Source organism: Uranotaenia lowii, chromosome 3 (genome assembly GCF_029784155.1).
Source record: "Uranotaenia lowii strain MFRU-FL chromosome 3, ASM2978415v1, whole genome shotgun sequence".
Taxonomy (NCBI): domain Eukaryota; kingdom Metazoa; phylum Arthropoda; class Insecta; order Diptera; family Culicidae; genus Uranotaenia; species Uranotaenia lowii.
In genome coordinates this window covers 286494874-286519555 of record NC_073693.1, presented here as the reverse complement: position 1 = coordinate 286519555, position 24682 = coordinate 286494874, and the positions used below count along the sequence as shown (strand labels likewise).

Below are 24682 nucleotides of genomic sequence, written 5' to 3'. Positions count from 1 at the left end.
TTGGAAAAAGGTTATCATAATAATTTATATTCATCTGTGATACATATGCAAATTATACTGATACCGTACTGAGGCTGAAACAGTTTTCGATAAGGGTAACAAAACTAATCAAAAATAAATGCAACCCTGAAACTTAACGAAGAATGAACGTTCTGAATGAAGTGTCGCCCATCCTTGAAAAAAGTAAACAAAGTTCCGGCAAAAAAGATTCAAAAATACTATGGGCGATGGGCGCGCTCGCGATCCTGGTATACGATTTCTCATGCGTTAAACAAAGAAAGCGATAGCCTTCACTCCAATTTCACTCCGATTAGCTGTCATTCTTATGGAAATCTGTGTAAGAGTAAAGAGCAAGCTTTATTCTTTTTAGCAGGCCCAATCCCAAATTGGGATTGGGCCTGCTAAAAAGAATAAAGCTTGCTCTTTACTCTTACACAGATTTCCATAAGAATGACAGCTAATCGGAGTGAAATTGGAGTGAAGGCTATCGCTTTCTTTGTTTAACGCATGAGAAATCGTATACCAGGGTCGCGAGCGCGCCCATCGCCCATTGCCGGCTTTTATTCAAAAAAGGTAATTCAAAAGTATAAATTAAAATAAAACCACACTTTAAATTGTATTATAAATTTAATAACTTGATATATCAACTTATGTAAACTGGTGTTATTGTCTTTTTGTTATGAGCTGCTTATAATTTTAACCACACGCATCGTGTAAGGAAAATTAATTTATTTGGTGTTACATTTATGATACGTAGGCGGCAGGATTTTTTTAATTGCTCTGCTTTGTTGCATCTATTGAACTAACAAGTTTTTGCTTCTATAGAAAAGCTATGCTCCGTGCATGTGTACATATTTTTAAAGGCTCAAAATTACTCCCGGGTAAGGGAAAGTTAACTAGGTATATAAAAATAGGACTAATATGTTTTGCAACACCCTTTACAGAGCTCCGCAACTTTCAGGGACAATTTTGTACCATGGTGGACGCTAAACTGGAGGCTGTTCCCCTGGCTGAAATCGATGAAGGGGTCTTCAAGTACATCCTGATTCGAGTATACGGGAAGGAGAAAGATGACGGAAGCGAACCGAGTAAGAACATCGTCCGTGGTTTCCTGCGAGCCCAGTGGCACTCGGATATATACGACGAGGTGAGCCAATCGCTGGCCGGGCTTGGACTGGAAACGGAATGCCTCGGGGGTGGAAGGATCGAACACAAACCGGACCAGAAATTCATCAAGGTGTACGGGTACTCGCAGGGTTTCGGCAAAGCTGATCACCAGGAGTCTCGCAGGATTTTGCTTACCAAATATGAGGGTTACGAAATAGAAACCTCGGACGAGGGTTATTAGCAACGATGAGTATGAAATTAGGGCAGTTTTTTCTCAGTACGACCCACCCACAATAAAGTAACGTTATTTATGCAATCAAAGATGAGAGTATTGTTTTATTAAAGTAAAAGAAATTAAATAAGATTCTTTATTAGTCCTAAATAAAGATAGGTAAAGGTATATGTATATAGGAATGAACGTTGGACAAGTAAAATGTAAATTGAAAATATTATTTGTTAGTAGTTTCAAATTGCCGTCGTTCTTTTAGCACTTTTTCCAACTTATCAATGAAAGTTTCAATCTCATCGCTTTCAATGCCTAAAGATGCACTCACAGTTAAATAAGGAACATCGGATGGGTCACTGCAATGTGAACCCCACGCTTTAAATTCGTGGTTTTCGATCCGTTTGCTATCTCTGACGGAGATTACGCGGCAACCGGAAACACCTCGCGTATGCAACATCGAACCAATCATTTCGACATTGGTGGGGAAATTTTTTAACGTTAACGCCATAGAAATTGGGTTCTTACCAGTGATAACTTTTTCCCCAAAGCTTTGGGCTACTTTTGACAATTTCTCTCGCAGATATTGATGGTTTTCTTTTCGTTTGACTGTCATACTTTTGAAACCTTGTCGCCCGAAGGAGAGAAGAGTGATCAGCATATCCAGATGTTGAGAGCTGCTGGCACGTCCCGGATACAATGCTGTTACCCGATCAATTATCGACCCTAACTCAAACTGAGCTAGTATAGCACCGCCAACAGGAACCATGAAGTTTTTATCAGTACTCTGAATGAATACATCGACTCGACCCCGTCTGAAGGCCGTTTCCAAGTGATGCGTCAAATAGGTGCTCTGGAGACCATACGCGTTGTTGACTAGATGAGGTATTTGGTACAAGCTACAGACTTCTGCTAGTTCTACAATATTATCACAGGTTCGAGGGGCAAAACAGCTAGTGGTAGAAATTATGCTGCAAACATTTGCTGCACCAAGTTCTTCGATTTTGGATCTAAAGCCACTTACATCGGTGCCCCGCATTTTATCGTTGCATTCTTCCACAGCGATAGTGTCTATTATCACAGGAACCAGTCCCGAACCGAGAATGCTCTTGAAGCACGAACTTTGGTCAATCCGGGACCACAGTACATATTTAGCTTCCGGACGCTCTTGCTTCATTGCCAGTAGGGTCATCATGATAGTCATACCAGTGGCCAGTGGGACGATGACAGCTTTGGAGCAACTTTTGATACCCATATCTCGAATCAAATCTAAAGTCAAAGCATTGGCAAGATTGGACATTACGGTCGAACCTGCCGCTTTCGGTTGGGCATCAACAAGATTTCCGGATCGTCCCACCCCGTGGCTGAAGTTATAATGGCGTTTGCGAACTAAATCTGGAATAAAAGTTTAAAATTAAGAAAAGTAACAGACATATGAACTGTTCAAAAACCTCTGACCACTGTAAACGCGCCCTTCACGTTCACCCACGCCGACCGGGTTCAAATAGTTATTGCTATCCATGAGGGCCAGCTCGCTGACGAAATACTCGATCGTGACATCGTCAAACCCATCGTCCGGGAGTTTCCTCTATGAAATGGGGGATTTAAAACTTAATTATGTTGATGCTCAATGTTCATTTGACTTAATTCTTCATAAAACCTATACCTTTTCTAGCAGTAGACGGAGGGCCTTGTCCCGATTTGTTCGAGCGTTGTTCGCTAAGGCCAGATAGTTGGCCGGACACAGACTCGGGGCAATGCGTTCCAGTGTGGTTTGGTTCATTATAGAAACAAACAAAACAACAGTAACTATACTGTGATAAATAATTCCAACAAATTCCAACAACCAAAAATCCTATCTGATGAGACTTTTGCGACACACGCTCATTTTTGTATAACCATTTATGTTTCTTAAATAACCATTTTATGATATTTACTTCAAAACCGCCAATATGGTTATTTTTCAACAATTTTTCCAGAAAGAATTTTAACCATTTTGGTAGTTTTCGAGTATAAACCAGAAAATGGTTGAATAATTTGATATTGCCATTTTGAAAGCGGTAATTGCAGCCGGACGCCCATTAAGCAAATTTTTTTCTTCCGCGGAACAGCATCCAGTTTCCAGAAAAATTGGTTCTGGAAATCGTGGAAACTTTGGATTTGTAGGAGATGGAGAAAGGTAAGTGATTTCTTCTAATTATTTGCCGATCACAACAACATAAACAAAAAAAAATTTCAGGGTATCGATTGGATGACGCCGGTTTAGGCACGGCAGATACACCAACAACGTTCAATAGGACGCGAGGACTCACCCACCGTACCATCATTACCATTACCATTATCATGCAGCCACTGCTAATGGAAGTTCAAAAGGAATTGTGTTTCACACCATCCGGAAGGAGCTGGAACGGGCCGGAATGTATGACAAACATCACCAGCGAGTCAAGGATTATTCGTCAGAACCGCCTCCTCCACCCTCACCACGATAGCAGACTAGACTATTCCGCAAAACTCGTTTCCATCCATCCATCCCGGTAGCGTTCGTGGGGGAATTTTACTTTTGCTACCAGGTGATTCGGCTGCTGTTTGCGTTTGCTTAAAGTTAGATGGCAGTCATAATATATTAAAAAAATCTATCAAACTATTATAATGGGTCATAGTTTTTAAGTATTATCATAATGTACAAGAAATAAAATTATTATCCTGAGGACTCTTGTTTTTCTAAATTCCTTCGACAATTGCAATCAATTTTACAAATCGCACAAAACAGCTCTTACGGTTGAAAAATAACCATTTTTCAATTTCTACGGTTATCTTTCTTACGGTTAAAAAATAACCATATTTCTACTTCTCCCCGAAAAGTCATTTTATGAGTTCTCATGGAGAACTCATAAAATGACATTTCCCGGGAAAAGGTAAAAAATGGTTATTTTTGAAACATATATGGTTTAATAGTTTCTAGCGTGCATGCCCCGCATTCGTGAATGAAAGGGTTGAAGTCAGTGGTGTCAAAAAAGAAGATTTGTCCAATATTTGCACTACACGCTCGTTTTCATTTAACCAATTATGGTTATAGAATAACCATTTTTTGGTGTTTGCTCCAAAACTATCAATATGGTTATTTTTTAAGAATTTTTCTATGTCAAAATTCAACCATTTATCAAGTTCTCGTGTATTAACCAGAAAATGGTTGATAAATTTTACGTTTTTTCTACGCCATATTGGAAGCTACCGTGGAGTGAACCGAAGGTGTTTCGGATTTAATTTGTTCGCACGAATAAAACAGGGCTGGAGAGATTCTAAAGGTAATTGTTTAATCATTATAAATTCCCAATTAAAAACCCAATCAATCAACAACAAAATTAATTGCAGTGCACTTATTGGACGAATCTGCGGCAATCCGGTTCCAGTTCCAGATCCAACGGCACCGAACGCGGGACTACCTACTTCCGGAACGAGCGCACCGAACATTCCTCATAACATTCGGATGAAGCTGAGATGGGTAGACAGCCCAAAAATCTCCACCCACCGGAGTGGAATTGCGGTCATCATAAGAGTGTGTGCTACAGCTGCTTCATCAAGAACCTCCCAGATGCATTAAGCACAAAGCAGCAGAGAAAAGGAACCGGTAACTTTTTTTGCGAAAAGTTTCTTGTTTTTTTTATGTAAATATTTCATTTTTTCAGCCTGTCGTAAAGCCGTTTTGGGAAAAAATCCCTTGTCAGCCAGTCGTCCTCGAAATAACTAATAGCATCGTTGATGAAAATGTTATCCTCAAGAAATCAGTGGAAATCAGTCAAATGTTGACAACCCGGAATGCGGGCCTCTAGAAAAAACCGATGGATTGTAACGCGACCACCTATCTCATACGGAATGCGCTCGGGGGAACCGACTACGGGACACTCGAAACTGTCCCACATGCTATCGCTGCCACAGGACATCGTTCCGCAGGACATCACCATCAATGTGTTTTACTTCGATTCGGAATACCTGCGGAACTGCCCTACCTAGCGGCACGAGTTGCAGCCGAAGAAGCTGTCCGGATCTGTCGTCCTGCAATAGATTGAGCATTTGGGAGCAACTCACTGATGGAGAACAAAAGGCCGCCGCGTACCAGTTAACGATCGAAGCCTTCTAGTGTTACCTTAACTACTAATAAGAAACCGTAATTAGGTACTATTTAAACAAATTCGTTGTTGTATTTTGTCAGCATAAATCAGAGATGCTCCGAAAGCGTATTTAATCGCTAACTACAAAGATTGTAACACTAAAAAGAAGGACAAAAAAACCACGTATATGAATGAAATCCCGGGTGAAGGTAAAAGGCGTGAAAAACACAAACAAAAAATAAATTTTAATTTTTCTTCGAAAACATTTCAATTTGTTCTATTTCTACATTAACATTCTCCCTCATTGATTTAAAAACAACCATTTTTCAACTTCTCCTCCTGAATCCCATTCGGTTGAAAAATAACCATATTCGAACTTCTCCCCTAGAAGTCATTTTATGACTTCTCATAGAGAACTCATAAAATGGCATTTCCCGGGAAAAGGTCAAAAATGGTTATTTTTGAAACGTAAATGGTTTAATAATTTCAAGCGTGTAGTGTGTGGCTGGGGGAGGAAGACTGAATAAAAAATAAAAAAAATTCAAACGTCAAATTTCTCTCATCAATCTACCGACCAGTGCGAAGGTTCAAAATTTTACTTTCTTATTTAGAGATTTTTAATAAAACTTGTTTTATGCTGAAAAGCACTTGTTTTGCGTAGAACAATGATTTAATTAGGTTTTGTTTTGCTCAGGCAAATTATTGCATGATCAGGCGTATTGAGTCGCTGAAATTTCGTCAAAGTTTTGAAGCTGGTAAATAAAAATGGTTTGATTAATGGTAGTTCTAAAAATATAGCTAAATCTAAATTTAGTACCTAAACAACTGAGTTACATGACTCGCTACACGAAACTGATCATCCAAAGTTAAAATTTGAACGATTACAAATCTTTTCAACAACTGCTGGCTTTTTGCCGAACAGTAAAAAAACGATACAGAAAACGATACAGCAAATTTCAGTCTTCCTCCCCCAGGTGTGTGGGTCCTTTAAGATTTCGTTTTGCTGAAAAAATTAATAATTTTTTAATATCTTTAAACATTAGAACCAAGGTATTTATGCATTTAGGAATGAACTTTATCAGCGCATGCATTATTATTGTTAATAAAGCACTGCAGTTTTCTGCACTGCAAAAAATCCATACTTCGGATGTATGTTTCCCTTACACATACGTCTTCAAAATTGTTCTACAGTTAGATTTCATAAGCTTCATATGACAATCATATGTCACACATAAAATTCATATTCGAATTATGAAATGTATGTGTTATTGACAGATAAGATCTTTGATTTTCACGTGTTCAAAATGGCCACCCTGAAGAAAAAGTTGGTGTGTCGTTCTCAACTCAAATGCAATAATTTGGTGAGTAATACTCAAAAAAAAAAATAACAGTGGATCCTTATTAATCTTTTCTTCTCTACCCCGTAGGACTACATGAGCATGAGGAAATCTGTTGTGAAGTGGTTGTCGAGAGAAGAAGGTAAGTTAATCAATTTATGATTTCTAGCATGATTAAAAATAGTTTTTTTTTTTAATTTTGCAGAACCAGGAGTCTGGTGTCCGCCATAGTCGTCAATCCCGTGTTCCAGGAAAATATGATGGACGTAATGGAGCGAACTCCCGGAAATGATCTATTTCAAAAAGATCTGTAGTTTTTGTCGGATAAGTATTTTTAAAATAAATAATTTCAAAATGATGAACCATTTAATATCTTTCTTCTTCCGAAAAATTCTTTCGAACAAAAAAAAAGCGCCTTTGAGTAGACAAGTATGAAAACGCCCCAAAGTAGGCAAGCCTTTGAGTATAACGTAGGCTTATAATATTTAGTGTGGGATTTTATAACTTTTATGTGACGCATATAAAAATTATAATCTTGTATTCTATATGTGTGGGCACGTATTTTCCAAATGGGAATCACATTGCAAAAATCTATAAGGCTAACACATATTCCTAAAATGTGAATTTTTTGCAGTGTGGAAAACTCTAATAAAGAACAGAAATGAAATCGGAAATCTGGCACCACTGACTGAAAGTGTCGTAAAAATAGAGCTGTGCAAACCTGTTCGTGCACTTAACGAAACCGAGCGCATGCGCATAGATTTGTTTTCGTTTGCGCGGATGAATCTTGGATGAACTCGTTGTTTATGTCGTTTATGTTAACATGTGATTCACTCAGTATGAGATTAAAATTTAATTATTTAATAATAATAAAATTTTTGGATTAAATTATTCCGTTAGCGCATTTTTATTCCTACGAATACGCAATGAGCTTAGTAAAAGTGAAAGATGCCCCCACGGTTTGGAAATATTTGAATGGTGTCGTTAACATCTACAAACCCTCCGGGCTCACCGTACATCAGATCCGGCACACGATAATCGGCAACCTATGCAGAGGTACGTTACGTTATTTGTTCATTGTAAATCATTTAATCAGTTAAGTTGAGCCTCAATTGGTCCTTAAAAAAAGTCGTGTAGATGCAGACATAAAAAGAAAATGTATTTTTTTATTCCTTAAATAATATAAATTTAAAAAAAAATGATTGAAAGTTCTAAAGTAATTTTTAATGCATTTAATGGAAGTTACACAATAATCTTTATCAGTTTGATGTTTCTATTACCGAACGTTTGTCAATTTTAGCCCATCAACTCAATGTGCTAACTTTTTTGTAAATAAATTTTATGTATTATTAATTAGTTTAAAAATAATCAAATATTTTATTTTATCGTTTGTTTATTTATAAACTTTCCAATTTCTAGTAAAAATTACTGGTTGTTTGGTTAAAGCATTTAGTTGTTCGGCTAAAACTGACGAATTTAATTCTCAAACTCGTGTTTTCCAGTTTAATAAAACCACTTACGAAGAACATCAATGGTTCATTTCAGATCTCAACGATTTGGAAGTCCGCCCTTCACTACAACGGGTTACTATTGAGCCGACCCCTGCCATTAAAACCGAAGGTGTCTCCGATACTACCAGTAGGTACATCGTAAAACGCACCGAGGACCTTTCAGACAACGTACTAGTATGTGGACCCCGGTATCAAACCGAAGACGTCAAAATACGAATGTCTGCGAATCATGGTCGCTTGACCAGTGGCGTTCTAGGTACGCTGCACCCTTGTTTGCTCTTTGTAAATTTCAGATTGAAATGCAATTTGTCTTATGTTTTCAAATTATCAGTTGTAGGCATCAACAAAGGCACCGATATCGCGTTCCAAGTTCAGAAAAATAGACCCCTTAGAGTGTACCGGGTAACCGGCTTCCTGGGCAAAGCCACCGAGAGCCACTTTGGGTTTTCACGGGTAACGGCCAAAGCTACCTGCAAGCACATAGGATCGGACAAAATCGGTCGGCTATTGGCATCGTTGCAGGCTTCACATCAGCGCAAGATGTTCGAACTTTGTGGCGTGGATCTAGCATCGCAGGCAGCCTACGACCTTGCCGTCAAAGGAACAATCCGGCCCGCGGACAACAGCCAACCGATGATCTACGGAATGCGGCTGGTCGAGTTCCGGAAGCCGTTTTTTACCATAGGTGGGTGTGCTCAATTTTTAATGCTAAGTTATCAAGGACCTTTCTGAATCAAGCCTTTTTTAAAACGATTATGGTGACATTTTCTAACAACCTCACTTATTTTTTTTTTTTTTTTTTATTTACAAGTAGTTTTATTAAGGCATTTAACTCATAAAGTTTTTTTTGTGCCGAGTATTCACTTCACTTTTGTGTGGTGTTAGTAAGCGGGGGGCCGTAATCGTCGCGGCTACTCAACTGTTATTGATTTTTACTTGAGGAAAGGAAAGAGGATTGTGTAGGGTCGCTCTCGAGAACAGATTTCCGTCTTGGGTCGGTGGAGGCTTCCTGTAGCGTGGTTTCGTAAGCTACCGCAGGTATTGTCTTCCTGGCCAGCCTTCTTCCCGGTGTTATCGAACCGGTCGGACGAGAGGTTGTTCTAATGAATAGACGAAAAGAGCATTAGATAGAGTAAAGACAGAGTGGAAGAGGACTAAACGACCAAGTCAGACATTTTAAGATATTTGTATATAGGGTACAAATATTCAAGATCTAAGTTTGCCAAGATGTCTCGAATTGGAACACCAGGTAGTTTACTTCGGGCCCTAAGGGTATCCAGTAGCCAAGCCCTCGATCGATCAAACCGTTCACACGTCCACACAACATGATCAATGTCGTGGTAGCCATCCCCACAAACACAAACATTGCTTGTAACTAGTTGTATACGAAACAAATGCGCGTCAAGCCGGCAGTGATTTGACATGAGCCGAGAAACCACGCGAATGAAATCGCGACTCATGTTAAAATGCTTAAACCATGCCTTCGTCGGAACCTTAGGGATAACCTCACTTATTTTGATATAATAAAAAAATGTAGGTAGTTGAAAAAACACCAATTCTTGGCTTCCTACCTAATTGTGGCAATTCGTTGAAGCTCCTGATACAAAAAAAAAAAAAACATGTCTGTCACGTCTAATAAGATTGTTTTAAAGAAAAAAGAAAGTTTCTATCCTGTCCCTTAAAAACTTAACGTAAAAAACCGTTGAATTCATAATTGGAAATGATGAATATTTTTATAAACACGATTTTTCACTCTTTGCATATAGAAATTGTTGCAAATTTGTTACTTTATGAAACGAAGGGTTAACAAAATCATGAGTAAGTTAAGAAATTATTTTCACTTTTTTAAATCCAGAAATCCATGCCATCAACGAAACGGAAGCCTACCTGGGTCAGCTGATTCACGAGATCGGAATCGACCTCAAATCGGTGGCCCACTGTGTCGGGATTCGTTGCATTCGGCATGGCCATTTTCTGCTGGAGCATGCGCTGCTGCGAAAGGACTGGAATCTGCAGAACATACTGACCGGGATGGCCCACTCGAACCGATTGCTCCGGGAGCACCCGGAAATGCACTGGCAACCAAGCTCGGAACTAGTCAGCCTGGACGACAACCGATGAAACGAGAACCATCCAAGGTAGGAGATAATGTTTGAAAAATAGAAGGAAGCTTGTAAATTGAAACTTGTAGAAATAAAAAAAACTACTAATAACAGAGCAGACGATGGAAATGATTGTTTTTGTCTCTCTTCCTTGTAGCAAAACCATCGATCTGATCGATGAACTTTGTGCGATCATCACAAATTCCTTTTTTGGTTCGTCACCTTCAGACCCAGCTAGTCTCATGTGTGTTTATTTTTACTTGTTGCTGTATTGACATTACTGTTGTAAGTGGTAGGCAGATGGATGAAAGATGAAAGTAAAATTGTACCAGGTGCTTCTGGAAATTAACAGATGATGGTCGATGTAGACTAAAGTCGTACAGATGCCGATTTATTTGTCTCGTTTTCGATTTAGGTATGACCATTTGTTCAAATTCACAACGCAACGTTACAAGATACAAATCAAGGCAAGAGACGAGGACGTTACTCTCATGACTCTTTTTAAAGAAAGGAACAAAAAATCAATAAATTAACTATCAAACGACGAGTGAACTGAACTGAAGGTCTCTTCTGATTTACACCTTTTTTCTATTAAAATATACGGAATATTGGGATTTGAAGGCCTGGCAAGGTGTTGTTTTCAATTCCATATTTTTCCTCTGCATTTTTTTATGTTATCTACTTGTGTTCTCTACTATTAGAAATTACTTACATGACATTTCATACAGAAATTTTGTATATAAGGTTTGGCATCAAAATAAAAACTTCGCATTCCATGGACCGTTCAAAAATTACGTAGCGCAATATTCGACTATTTTCAATTCTCTGTTCCTCCCTACGTAACACATTATTAGATTTTATATCGAAAATCCACAAACCGTAACAAGCTGTAATACCCCTTCCACCCCCTAAACGCGTTACGTATTTGAAGGGTCACTTTAAAATTCGATAATGAAATTTTTCCCATACTTCCATTGCCACCCATATTACAAGGAACATATTTCTTTCGATTTTCACTGAAAAAAATCATTTGTTGTTTTTTCTAATTTTTCTTAACTCGTTTCGTATTTTTATTCAAGCTCTTTTGTTTTGCTGCCTAAATCGAACTCGGCTTTGTTAAAAATGCATTTTTGTTTAATTCTCTCCTTCGTTAGTGGTTTTAAGATAGTAAATACCTAATGATGTAGAATTTCAAGAGTTGGAATCGTGTAACAAAACCGCGAAACAAAGTTGAAATATCGATTGTTTGTTGTGGTTGTTTTAAAATTGTTTGCTTCAGTAACAGCGCTAAGTAAAGAGGAATGCTGAATAAGTTAAGAACATCAGCCGCCTGCCGCTGATGGGGAGATATTGGGGTTGCTTCGGAATGAGGCATTTAGTCGACTTCCTCGATGGTCGGGCCAGATCCGGAACCGGCTCCCGGAGCAGCACCAGCGCCAGCTCCAGCACCGGGGGCGCCACCAGGGAAACCTGGCATGCCTCCTGGAGCTCCACCGGCGCTCTGGTACAGCTTGGTGATGATCGGGTTGCAGACAGATTCGAGCTCCTTCTGACGGTGTTCGTATTCCTCCTTTTCGGCCAGTTGGTTGGCATCGAGCCACTTGATGGTGTCGTTGCATTTGTCCAAGATCAGGGTCTTGTCACTGTCGGTGATCTTGTCCTTTAGCTTGTCGTCTTCCATGGTGGCTTTCATGTTGAAGCAGTACGATTCCAGACCGTTCTTGGCGGCAATGCATTCTTTCTGCTTCTCGTCATCGGAGCGGTACTTTTCGGCTTCGTTGACCATGCGCTCGATATCTTCCTTGCTCAGACGACCCTTGTCGTTGGTGATGGTGATCTTGTTCTCCTTGTTGGTCGATTTCTCAAGAGCAGTAACGTTCAAGATACCGTTGGCGTCGATGTCAAAGGTGACTTCAATCTGGGGAACACCGCGGGGTGCTGGTGGGATTCCAGACAGTTCGAACTTTCCGAGCAGATTGTTGTCCTTGGTCATGGCACGTTCACCTTCGAATACTTGGATAAGCACACCCGGCTGGTTGTCAGAGTAGGTGGTGAAGGTTTGAGTTTGTTTGGTTGGAATGGTAGTGTTACGCTTGATCAGGACGCTCATCACACCTCCGGCAGTTTCGATACCCAACGAAAGTGGAGTAACGTCCAGCAACAACAGATCCTGAACCTCTTCCGACTTGTCTCCGTGCAAGATGGCGGCCTGGACGGCAGCACCATAGGCGACGGCTTCATCCGGGTTGATGGACTTGTTCAGCTCTTTGCCGTTGAAGAAGTCCTGCAGCAATTTCTGCACCTTGGGGATACGGGTTGATCCACCAACCAAGACAATGTCGTGGATGCTGGCCTTATCCATCTTGGCATCGCGGATGGCCTTCTCAACCGGCTCCATAGTCGAACGGAACAGATCGGCGTTCAGTTCCTCGAAACGAGCCCGGGTGATGGAGGTATAGAAATCGGTACCCTCGAACAGCGAATCGATCTCAATGCTAGCCTGAGTCGACGACGAAAGGGTACGCTTCGCACGTTCGCACGCCGTACGCAGACGACGCAGAGCACGCTTGTTCGAGGAGAGATCCTTCCTGTGCTTACGCTTGAATTCCTGAGCAAAGTGGTTCACCAGACGGTTGTCAAAGTCCTCACCACCCAAATGAGTGTCTCCGGCCGTTGACTTGACCTCGAAGATACCATCATCGATGGACAGAATTGACACATCGAAGGTACCGCCACCCAAATCGAAAATCAGGACGTTGCGTTCGCCAGCGGTCTTCTTGTCCAAACCGTAGGCGATTGCGGCAGCTGTCGGCTCGTTGATAATACGTAATACGTTCAAACCGGCAATGGTTCCGGCGTCTTTGGTGGCCTGACGCTGCGAATCGTTAAAGTAAGCGGGAACGGTGATGACGGCATTGGTCACGGTATTGCCCAGGTAGGCTTCGGCGGTTTCCTTCATCTTGGTCAACACCATGGAACTGATTTCTTCGGGGAAGAAGTTCTTCGTCTCACCCTTGTACTCAACCGAGATCTTTGGCTTGCTCTCAACTGATACCACCTCGAAGGGCCAGTGTTTCATATCGGCCTGAACCGTGGGGTCGTCGAACTTGCGACCAATCAAACGCTTGGCATCGAAGATCGTGTTGACCGGATTCATGGCAACCTGGTTCTTGGCGGCATCACCGATCAGACGCTCGGCATCGGTGAAGGCCACGTACGACGGCGTCGTGCGGTTACCCTGGTCATTGGCAATGATTTCGACCTTTCCGTGCTGGAACACTCCCACACAGCTGTAGGTGGTGCCCAAATCGATACCGACTGCTGGTGCTTTGGCGGCCATCTAGAATGAAAAAGTTTGGTTCAGGAATAATGCTAACTTTAGTTTTGCTGAGACAGAAAGCCATTATCGCTGTTAGGAAAATTATATTCTATTGGAAATCGTAATTGTTGCATCAGTCTATCGGTTGTGTTTTTAGAGAGAAATCAAGACCAATGAGAAGATTCGTTTGATTCTGTTGTCGTTTATCAGACTATTTAAGTCAATTAATGTTATTTTTATTCGATTGATTGTTTTAGGACTTCTTGGTTCAATTGTTGTTAAAGCTCATCAGAAAACAGCAAATACTTTCCGTGTGCTGAGCTTGGCATCAATCGCGCGCCAAACATCCCATCTGGTAATGGGATGAGAGAGGCATGTGGCGATGATTAACGCCTCCATTTCTCACAACTACACGCACGTCAGTTCATAGAAGAAACCGCGTGGTTAACAAAGAAGTGATGATATTACCATCTAGATTTCCAGAAAAAAATATCGAATAAGCAAAATGTGAACATTTAACAAGCCCGGAAGGATAAAAGATCGCTTGAAGCGCTGATGAGGCATCGAACAGGAAACTGATATGAAATTCCCTTAAAAGGGAGCCTGTCTCATCTTCGGATCGCAGTGAAGCCCACCATATGCATACGTATTTGTGCTTACAGTCAAGGTGGGTCATCCGTCATATGCGATGAAGCACTTCCTCGTGATTTTTAAAAGGCAGCTACCTCGTGGTCACGGCCTGCTGCCTACTTAGCAGCTGAATGCATATAACTAGATCATGATTTACGTAAGCTCAGCAAAACGATACGTGTAATTTACAATAGTGGGTAAAAAAGATTTAAAAAAAACTTGAATCATGCGAACAGAAAATGCAAATCGGGGTCAAGAGCTGATTCACAATTTTTTGCGGCCTTCCATTATGAGAATTGAATTTTTCCATCCAGAATGTTCTGGAAGCAGGCAGCATGAAAATGCGGATAATGCTGGAAGCCATATTGTTTCCAGTAAGTTCGAATGCAATTTCTTTTGATTTTATTGATGATTTATCAGATTTTAATGTTTGCTCTGAGTAACTATAACTAGATTCAAAAACGGAAACAACACATAATGGAAAAATAGCCATTTTGTTTCCATGCGGTGGGAATCATGGACAACCGCATTGCTGAGTCATGGAAAATTTTCCTAGAGCGATTTAATTTTAAACTGTTTACCACTTACCTTTTATTCTGATTATAATCGACGAAGAAGAAAGCTAGTCACAGTTTTCCACACTAATTTTCCAGCGATTTTCGCAAACGCACTATTCACTTGTTCAGGAACTCTTGTTACAGGATCACTCGCGCACTTCACAAACTAAAACGTGTGTGTCCTGCTCGATTTCTGTTCAATGAATGTGAGAGAACATGGAAGAGCGTGTGGTTTTATTAGCACAAAGCAAGCAGCAAAGCCCAAGCCAGTGATGCCACATTTCTATCGGTATTTTGAAACTCAAAAAAATCTTTTATCGGTATGTAAATCCTAAAAATCGGTATGAAAATCGGTATTTCAGGTGGATACTTTATTTTCAACTTGTTAACGTATTTTTATTTAAATAGAGGCTTGCAATAAACAGCAAGTCTAAGAACTCTTATGAATGTTCATTTTTAGTTCAAAACTAGCTGACTAAATGTGTTTTAGCATATATAATTGCATTTTCTCCGTAACTTGGTTCTAAGTAACACTTGTTTACACAAAATGACAGTTTTGAAAATTTTACAGAACTTTATGTTTGTTATGACTTGTATATTTTTTTAAATTGAGGCGTTTGGGATCAAGTGCCCAAATGATAGTTTCGAGATAGCGCTTCAAGCTTGTAAAGGTGCTCGATTTTTCATATTTTTTTCGAATTCGAGTAGTTTAAATTCAATCAAAAAACTGCTCAAAAAATTATAAAAAATCTGAGTTTTGCACCAGATGTACATTGAAACATTAAGAATCGTTAGGTATACTTAACTTAACTCAGTATTGATCATTTTGGCACTTGCACCCTGTAGTGACCGCGCGTCTTCAATCCACTGCAATCATCTCCCAAAAACGCGTGCTTACTCGTCAAATATACTTTCTTAACTGCCGTCTTCAACCGAGCAATGATACGAACGACTTTTCTTCCATACATGCATACTACCAAGACAACAGCTTATTTTCTTTGCTGATTTTCTACCGATTTCACGAACACGCATATTGAACAACTGTTTTTCTCTTCTCTCACTAATGTGATAACTCTTTCTAACGCAACTGGAGCACGTTCTCACAGTCGCGCAAGCAGGAGCAAGTTACACATAATTCATTCGAATTGAACGTTATCTCTTGTTCGTTTATATTTACTTAGCTTCATTCTAATTTTATTTAATCAATAATTCTATTTATCCTATTCTCTACATCCGCCCCCTTGCCTACTCTTAAAGTATCTGGTTTTACAAAAAAACTTTCAAAAATATCAATAAGAGCAACAAGTTTTTGTTAACAAGCTATTTGCATTGTACTGACAAATTGCAATATAATTGCTTCATATTGAAACTTGTTCATAAGTTCCGGTATTGAAATATGTAGGCAATATTTTTTTTTAAGTTTAATGAAATTCTACAGCATTAAAAATTAACTAATTTTTTCATAAATTTGATACCAACACTCTTCATGAACCGATTTTCTTGAAAAATAGTGACCGAATAAAATGTGTCGCTTTGGTTTTCAAATTATTTTCAAAATAATCCTTTTTTTGTAAACATTTTCAATGTATCAAGTACTTAAAAAGTTTCGAATTTCATTTCTCTATTTAAATTATTCATCAACGCAAGTTAAACATCTTTGATAAAACTGTTTCCAAAATATTTTTTCTCAATAATCTATCGTTATTTTCTATTAAAACTTTTTTCAAGCATTCAAATGATTTTCATTTTCAATTCCCACACTATGCATAGCTTACTAAAACTTCTATATTTCATTACAAATAGCTTCCATTTCGTTTGTATCATTGAAAATGTTATTTTCTGCTTTTACTGAAAATAATTTACGAAACTTTTTGTATACTATTTCGTTTGTAGTAGATAATTTATATTTTAAATACTTCAAATATTTAACTTTTCAATTCTAATACTACGCACAAGTAACTTTTTCAAAAAGCTGAACAACTGGATTCCGTCCTTTTTAAGTTATTAAATATTTGAGAATAAAAGTACTTTCCAAATTAAAGTAATTTTTCGTTTGTTGAAATGATTTTTTTTCAAGTATCATTACAAACTATACTATCGTTTGAAGTCTCAATTCCATAAATGACAAATGAGAAAAAAATATCATTATAATAAATTCAACTTTTTTTTTCATCCATCTGGATCATTCACCATCCACCAGATTTACACTTTTGAACTTAAAAAAATAGGTTTTTAATAATAATACATTTTTCACAAGCTTTGAAAGTTTTTGTTTAAAATAAATCGGTACCGATTTTTGATTACGGCGAATGAACTGTGGGATTACACACTCATAAAAAAAGCTATTCGCCTTATTTAAAAAATTAAATTTAACTTCACTAAAATAAGAAAAATTAAAAGAAGATCATATTTTCGGATGTAAAATAAAGAGTTTAACGCATTTATGTGATAATCTGGATTTGTTTACAGTTGGCGCATTTCAAGTTTCAGAAAATAAAATCAATTTCCTATTTAGCTGCGTACAATCATTTTCCTAAATAAGTCGCTAAAATGCTTTCAAATTGATTTAATTTCATCACCCGATCGATAAATTAGCTTTAACGTACTAATTACTTCAAAAAATTAATAAATATAACTGTGGGCCCTTTTACCACAGACTAGTGCTTTCATTTTGTTGATTCGCCAAATTGGAGCGCCCTTTTGAATTGCAGAATGACTGTTCGCCTTTTGGATCACTCATTAAAGAAGCAATATTCAAGCAAATTTCGGCTTGAAAGCGGGTCCAAATGATCACATTAAAACATTAGCACATTCAACGATCTTATAAATACTGATTTTTACATCTCCTCGTCCTGGAAAACAAATTTAAAAAACTTCAATGCCCTTTTGCTATCTCGAAATAACTATTGGCCCTTTTGTTCGCGACGAAATTTTGAGGGGAAATGGGCGAATGAACTGTGGGATTCTTTGAAACAATTTCGTTTGTTCCAGTAAAGTTGCTGATTTAAAATAGGTACTATTTTTACTTTATTTATTATGTTATGTTTGATTTAACAAAACTATTTATGAATATACAATCTTTTTTGTTTCAATTCCAATACTTCGCTTATTTAAAAAAAACAAACACAATTTACTTTCGTCCAATTTGTTTTATAAACCACGATCTTATAGTTATGATTAGTACAAAACCTTAGTTTCGAAATGGTTTTTCCCTTGTTTCCGTTGTTTTCAGAAGTTTTAAATCTAATACTAAAACCATAAAATTGTTTCCACGGTCCCTCGAGAAAAAAAATTGTTTCCATTTCTACTAGTTTTCGATTTGTTCAACCATTCACCATTTACTATTCAATTTGCGCTTTTCAATACAGAAAAACTCTAAATGAAAATACAAGTATTGTTTCAATATTTCCATTATTTTTATAATGAAAACTTTCTTTTTCCAAAAATTCATATAAAATGAATACTCAAATCAATTTCGTTTTGTCTCCAATGACGAATTAAGTTACATTCACCCAATTCAATTATTTATTATTTTATTGAATATTCCGCTTGAAATAAATAAACAGTTTTAAATTAGCCTCTGTTTTGATAATATTTCGATTGTTAAAAAACTTATTTTCCAAATGATGATCCAATCTATTTAGTTCAGATTTTAGTATTTCGCACTGTACCCGAAAAAGAAGAACGCCGTTCTTTCGTTCCATTTTAATCATTATTCATTTTCTTATGGTATATCCGTTTATTTTTTTTAACTATATTTCGTTTATTTAAATAAAGACATATCTCAAATACTTCAGCAATTTTTGGTTTTGATTTCAATACTTCGCATTGAAACTGTTTTCATTTTATCTTGAAGTCGATATATTTATCTCATTCATTTCTCGTTTTGAATTTTAAGCTTTTCTAAATACTCTTTCAAAATACATTTTTTTTCGAAAATACAACGCTTGTATCAATAAAAAAAACTCTTAAAATGATCACCAAAATCCCCATAATTTTCGTTTTGAATTTAAAACTCCGTATTAAGAAATTGTTTCATAGAACCTTTTGATATTGCTTTCCACCCTTATTAACTTTTCGGTTTTCAATAAAATGAAATTCTTTAATAATTTTCCACAAAAAAAAAAATTTTTTCTCCGATAAAATAGCAATTTAAAAAATTGTAAATAATAATTTATATTGAAATTTGTATCATTTTTCGTTTTGGTTTCATAACTTCGCATTCAAACTGTTCTAAACAGCATTTCAGTTTTCTTTCATAAGAATTACATTTTGATTTCGATTTGTGTTTTGGTATAAATTCTCTCAAAAATAATTTCTCGCTTAGAAAGAAATAATTCAGAAAAATCATTCAACCATGTTCGCCATTTTAAAAGTGTGAATTAAGTTTTTCTTCCTCCTCCTAAATGAATTCATGTCGCTCACTATTTCACTGAACCAAAAGTCACTATCAATCCTTCATGGAAATAATTTTCACTGCCAAAGTTTTCATTTTAGTCTTCACTTTTAAACTTCTGAGATAGAACATGTCACAGTAAAAACAGCTATTCAAGCAACAAGATGGCGGGAGCGTATGCTGCGCCAATGTAGTGACCGCGCGTCTTCAATCCACTGCAATCATCTCCCAAAAACGCGTGCTTACTCGTCAAATATACTTTCTTAACTGCCGTCTTCAACCGAGCAATGATACGAACGACTTTTCTTCCATACATGCATACTACCAAGACAACAGCTTATTTTCTTTGCTGATTTTCTACCGATTTCACGAACACGCATATTGAACAACTGTTTTTCTCTTCTCTCACTAATGTGATAACTCTTTCTAACGCAACTGGAGCACGTTCTCACAGTCGCGCAAGCAGGAGCAAGTTACACATAATTCATTCGAATTGAACGTTATCTCTTGTTCGTTTATATTTACTTAGCTTCATTCTAATTTTATTTAATCAATAATTCTATTTATCCTATTCTCTACACACCCCTCTGATCCTGAGAGCCTCAATTTTAAAACTATCTGCTTTTGCTGACGAAAGCAAAAATCACAAATGAAAATTCAGCAGAAAATCCGAAATAAGTGTTTTTTCCAGTACTCATAACTGAATGGAAATTAATTTTAAAAGTTACCGTTTGATAAGAAAAATAGGGGCATGGCGAGCACCTTCAGGTTACACGTTGGTTAGGCATATAAATTAAGTAAAAACTTGAGACTTTGATGTTTGGCTAAAGTGGGATGTAAATTTGATAAATTCGATAAGGCAATAATAGAACCAGGTCAACCTAAAGGAAATTTTAATTTAGTAAGCACTTACAAATCCAATGGCTTTTTGACGTTCGAGGTAAATATGGGCCCAAGTTGATGTTCTTCGTTTTATTGATGGATTTTCGCCAATCTGGACAATTTAGCTTTTAGTATTAGATACGAATTCTAGCGATTAGAAAAGAAATGATTGCAGAAAGTTGAGGGAGTTGTTGCTTCAATATTTTTTTATAGCCAATATAAAATTAATTTTATTTTATGAAAAATCACGCTTTACTCATATGAAAATCCAAGAATTTTATGCGAAAATGAATGAGAGTTGTTCTCTAAAAGAAGGTGTTCTTCCGAAAAAGATTAAAAAAACACACAGTTTTACTACAACTGAAACCCCTGTTTGCCTGGCGTGGTCTTTAATTCTGCGATCTCTGCAGTTTAGGTACTTATGATATCATTTATTTGGCTAACAAGATGCAGAAGGATTGAAGATTATACCGATGATAAGACATACCGTGTATCTGATTGCACTTCAAATCTCGACATACCCCATCTGTCGAAGAGTTGGACAAGAATTATGATTATATTCAAACGGTGTATGTATTTCCTTGAAAAGTTAGCATCTCACGAGACAAGAGCTTTAATGCGATCGTCAATTGAGATTGACCTTAAGGAACTTCTATTGGCAGTCGCAGAAGGTCAAATATCAGCCTTGAGCTTTTTGAGGTTGAGTACCTTAATAGTGCATCATTTGACAGAACAAAGGAACAAAACAGCGCGAACAACTGAACGAATTATGAGAGTGAGCCCTGGAGATCTTTGCAGAATACTTTAAAAGTTGTACAGATCAAAGTTATGCCACGCCAGCTACCGAACTTTATCTTTCTACGGGACCTTTCCAAGGATGGCTTGAATGAAGTGGAAATGTTGAAGTGGAATGAATTTTGAGTTAAAATCTTAAAAATCGGTATGAAATCGGTATGTTTTGCCAAAAATCGGTAATCGGTATATACCGATTCTTGGTCAAAATTTTGCTCAAAAATCGGTATAAATACCGGAAAATCGGTATGTGTGGCATCGCTGGCCCAAGCCGCCGCCCGCCAGGCAGCCGGTAAAAAGTTCCAGATAATTCCATTTCGCGGTTCCCATATGCACACACACACCAGCGCAATTTCCGCTCTTTCCTCTCTCTTGGAATTGGAATCGCACGGTTCTCCTCTCTCTCTCTCAGCTCAGTTTCCATCGAATGTGAGAGAACATTCGAGTCGAGTACTCGAGTAGCCTGGAAGCAGCGTTGCCTGATTAGTGATTACCTATCAAGGTTCAATAAATTTCGCGATTTCGTGAGTTTTTTTTATCAACTGCGAGTAATTTTCCCATTCGAGTGATCACATATGCTCCGTAGTACTCAGATTGTTTTTTGTATCAAAGGTGGATAACGCCGAGACTCATCAGTTAATTTCGTATTCGTAGTTTTGTAAACATGTCAACCCGTCGAATAAAAAAAATTAAAAAAAATTCCAATTTTATACCATGATGGTGCTGAGCCGTTCAGATACGACGTGGTCAGAAAAATTAGATTTTTGACCCCTCCTCCCTCTCCGTGGACATTTTGCAAACCCCTACCCCCCACGTGGATCTGGATGTCCACGTGAACAGATTTGGAATTGTTTTTTTTCCTAAGTCTAATTTGGCACTTGGGAAACACTACTTTTGGCCTTTTTGTTATTGAAATGGCTGATTTTGAAAAAAAAAGCAATTATTGATATAAAATAATTTTCACAATTTTAGATTTCTAAATTATCATATTTAACACTTGTTTTCAAGTGGCTACTAATTATTCAAACCTAAACTGGAAAGCTTTGCATTTTTATGTATGTATGTATGTAGATAATCCACCATGGGTGCACGGATTCACCGCAGTTTCGCCAACGTATGCGCTAACTTGCATCCTTTAGATTTTTTGTTCGGCCAATCTTCAATGCAAATCATCACATACCCGACACCATGGCTTCGTGTGAACTGTCATGAAATGAAAATGTTTCGTGTAGGTGTATGTCTTATTTGTAGAACGAGCAAACAGTTTCGCAACCGTATAAAATTCATAACATATTTAGAGTTAAGAATCTACGACAGGTATTCCGCATACGTGTAGATACCTGCCCAGCTGGCAACTGTTTGTACGTTCTTATATAATATATTCTATAAATGCAATTATTGTACATATAGTGAAATAATCGTACCTTCTTACCAATCTTACCTCAAGACACTTGAAGCTTACCTATATCCATACTGATTTCCACCTGATCTAAAATAAATAATTTTTATATTATTACAAATCATCACCGAACCATGCAAAAAAAAATCTAGAACTACAAAAAACAATGATTTCAATATTTTAAGAGATGAAATTGAAACCATGCGTTCATATATTTCACACAAATACTTTCTGTTACGTTACCCTAAATGTGAATAATAAGTTTAAAAAAACCCTTTTCCGGTCAATTTTATGTAATTCATAAACTAGTTCAAAGAAGATTCATGCAAAAGAATTTTTTTTTTTGTTAAATATTTCACACACATTAAAAAACGGCTTAACAGCTGTTTTTGAAACATTTGAAAATTAACCTATGTTAATTTATTTAACGCTTTACTACTTCTAAGCTCTATTTTCAAAATTATCTACTATTTTTTTTTTAACTGGGCCGAATCCATCAAATAATATTCATTATTTGCCTCTGTTTTGCTGAAAATTCAGATATATCGAAATGTGATTCCCGTACATTGTTTAACAGAAAGATATTAATTTTTTTTTCAACAATTTCAATTCTTGAGTTCAAGTAGGACAACCTAGTTTTGTACAATTATCAATTATCTGGTGTCGCTAAGAACAAGGAATAAATATTACATGAAAAAACTTTTATTTTATACAAAATATGTGTTTCAAAAAGTTTCAGTTCAAATTTATGATCATGAATCTCCGGTCTTGATTGGATGATTACTGCCTACTTTATATCAGACACGAGTAATCATTGCTGCAACATTCTTTAAAATTGACTGAACTATGCGATAAAAATAATCCAACAAAGTGAAGTACAAACAAAGGTATGATAAATATACTCATGTCTATGACAGCGGTTACGGAATATACTTCTGAAAACCTACATTTGAAGATATGTACATTTTAATACTATCATCATCAAAATCATTCACTTTATGTTACCAATATAAGAAAATAATGGAACGAATCAATTGGAATTTACAATTAAATATCATCATTTCTACTCATATTACATAGGACAAAAAACTAGCTGACAACACACCCGCACCTCGCACCTGTAGGTTCACGAAAACGTATTTGAGCAAACTCCGAATGAAACTTAACGAAAAAGTTTGCGCTAACCGATGGCAAATTTAAAAAGTCAGCGATTGCTGCGATAAAATCCAAACCCGTCGCTAGCACTGAAAACTGGAAACGTTCCAAAAGGAAAAGGTATCAATAACATCAGCAGCACCCTACTCTCTGTAATCTCCCATACCATTTCTGATTTTAAAATGGAATATACTCTCTAAAGGGAAATCACTAAAGTAGGTAATACAAATAATAATCATCAGATGAAAATGATTGTACAATACAGTGGAATGAAAAATTGACTATAAATTGAGAACACTTTACACTATGTAACCTAACTGATTAAAAGTTGATCATTAAAAACGAATGAAATTTCATTTGAGGATTGACAATTTAGATCTGATCTACAAAAAGTGCATTTTAATAGCTTTTAAATTTTAAATGGGTGATGTTATGCTCCATGCCTAAAAAAATCTTTCGCTAAAGCAAACATCGAAACAGACAAGCAAGAAGATATGATTGGAAATTTTCACCGAATTCAGCTGTCTCTCTCGCCGGCGCCTCCTCCGGAAACATGTTGATACACGCTTATTAGTTCAGAACTCTACCTTTTTTATATTTAAACCACTTCAAAACATCCACTTTTTAAACTGGAAAGCTTTGCATTTTTAAGATTTTTATTAAAACATCTTAATATTTATTTACCTTTAGAAAATATTTTGGAAGTGGACATGATTATCCTCTCCCAAATTAGAATCAAAGCTAACAGTTGAGTCGTCGCGACTATTACGGCTAGATTAAAAAGTGATCATCTCAGCAAGATTAAACTTTATCAGTAAAATGCCTTAATAAACAAACCTGTGATAAAAAAAAGTGAACATAACCCAAACCCCTAACCCCCTCTCTCCGTGGACAAACGTGGACATTTCCATACACATAAACCCCCCTACCCCCCCCCCCCCCCCCTCCCCCCCAAAGTTGTCCATGTGGTATGTGAACGGCCCCCAATGTGATTCATATAGACCTGGTAAAGTTATGAAATTGTTGCGATTTCATTGAAAAAGTCATGCATGGCATCCCTGTTTACCTAACAGGAAGTGCTCGAAAAACCGTTCGAATGCAGGTCGAATGCATGCGCTTGCTTCCCAATGGGAAGATCCCATACGCCTCACCATTTTGCGCCA

The 24682-nt window shown here is 37.3% G+C and overlaps 4 protein-coding genes and 1 long non-coding RNA gene across 11 annotated transcripts; 3 read left to right on the top strand and 2 right to left on the bottom strand.

Moving 5' to 3' along the window:
- The first annotated feature begins 208 nt into the window (after positions 1-208).
- On the top strand, positions 209-1428 carry LOC129753648 (sex-regulated protein janus-A-like). 6 transcript variants are annotated; one of them, XM_055749484.1, is made up of 4 exons: positions 493-573; positions 685-713; positions 826-881; positions 945-1428. In XM_055749484.1, exons 1-4 carry the CDS (start codon positions 508-510, stop codon positions 1346-1348), a joined length of 555 nt encoding a protein of 184 aa, XP_055605459.1. In that variant the 5' UTR covers positions 493-507; the 3' UTR covers positions 1349-1428. The 6 variants fall into 6 exon arrangements, with proteins under 6 accessions (XP_055605462.1, XP_055605461.1, XP_055605463.1 ...); XM_055749485.1 differs by lacking the exon at positions 685-713 and having other exon boundaries at positions 543-573; XM_055749487.1 differs by lacking the exons at positions 493-573; positions 685-713; positions 826-881 and adding an exon at positions 209-248 and having other exon boundaries at positions 962-1428.
- LOC129753647 (O-phosphoseryl-tRNA(Sec) selenium transferase) lies at positions 1428-3203 on the bottom strand. 2 transcript variants are annotated; one of them, XM_055749482.1, is made up of 3 exons: positions 2997-3203; positions 2789-2918; positions 1428-2725 (listed from the first exon to the last, which is right to left on the bottom strand). In XM_055749482.1, the coding sequence occupies exons 1-3, from the start codon at positions 3111-3113 to the stop codon at positions 1557-1559; spliced, it is 1416 nt and encodes a 471-aa protein (XP_055605457.1). In that variant the 5' UTR covers positions 3114-3203; the 3' UTR covers positions 1428-1556. The 2 variants fall into 2 exon arrangements, with proteins under 2 accessions (XP_055605457.1, XP_055605458.1); XM_055749483.1 differs by having other exon boundaries at positions 2789-2940; positions 2997-3135.
- A 1248-nt stretch (positions 3204-4451) lies between these two features.
- LOC129757900 (uncharacterized) lies at positions 4452-5769 on the top strand. Its single transcript, XR_008739846.1, has 3 exons — positions 4452-4635; positions 4703-4958; positions 5017-5769. It is a non-coding gene; the product is annotated as an uncharacterized LOC129757900 (long non-coding RNA).
- Positions 5770-7576: 1807 nt separating this feature from the next.
- LOC129758346 (pseudouridylate synthase TRUB2, mitochondrial) lies at positions 7577-10502 on the top strand. Its single transcript, XM_055755851.1, has 4 exons — positions 7577-7832; positions 8322-8543; positions 8619-8972; positions 10143-10502. Exons 1-4 carry the CDS (start codon positions 7703-7705, stop codon positions 10406-10408), a joined length of 972 nt encoding a protein of 323 aa, XP_055611826.1. The 5' UTR covers positions 7577-7702; the 3' UTR covers positions 10409-10502.
- Positions 10503-11418: 916 nt separating this feature from the next.
- LOC129758345 (heat shock 70 kDa protein cognate 4) lies at positions 11419-15113 on the bottom strand. Its single transcript, XM_055755850.1, has 2 exons — positions 14927-15113; positions 11419-13729 (listed from the first exon to the last, which is right to left on the bottom strand). The coding sequence occupies exon 2, from the start codon at positions 13727-13729 to the stop codon at positions 11765-11767; it is 1965 nt and encodes a 654-aa protein (XP_055611825.1). The 5' UTR covers positions 14927-15113; the 3' UTR covers positions 11419-11764.
- Between the last annotated feature and the right edge of the window lie 9569 nt (positions 15114-24682).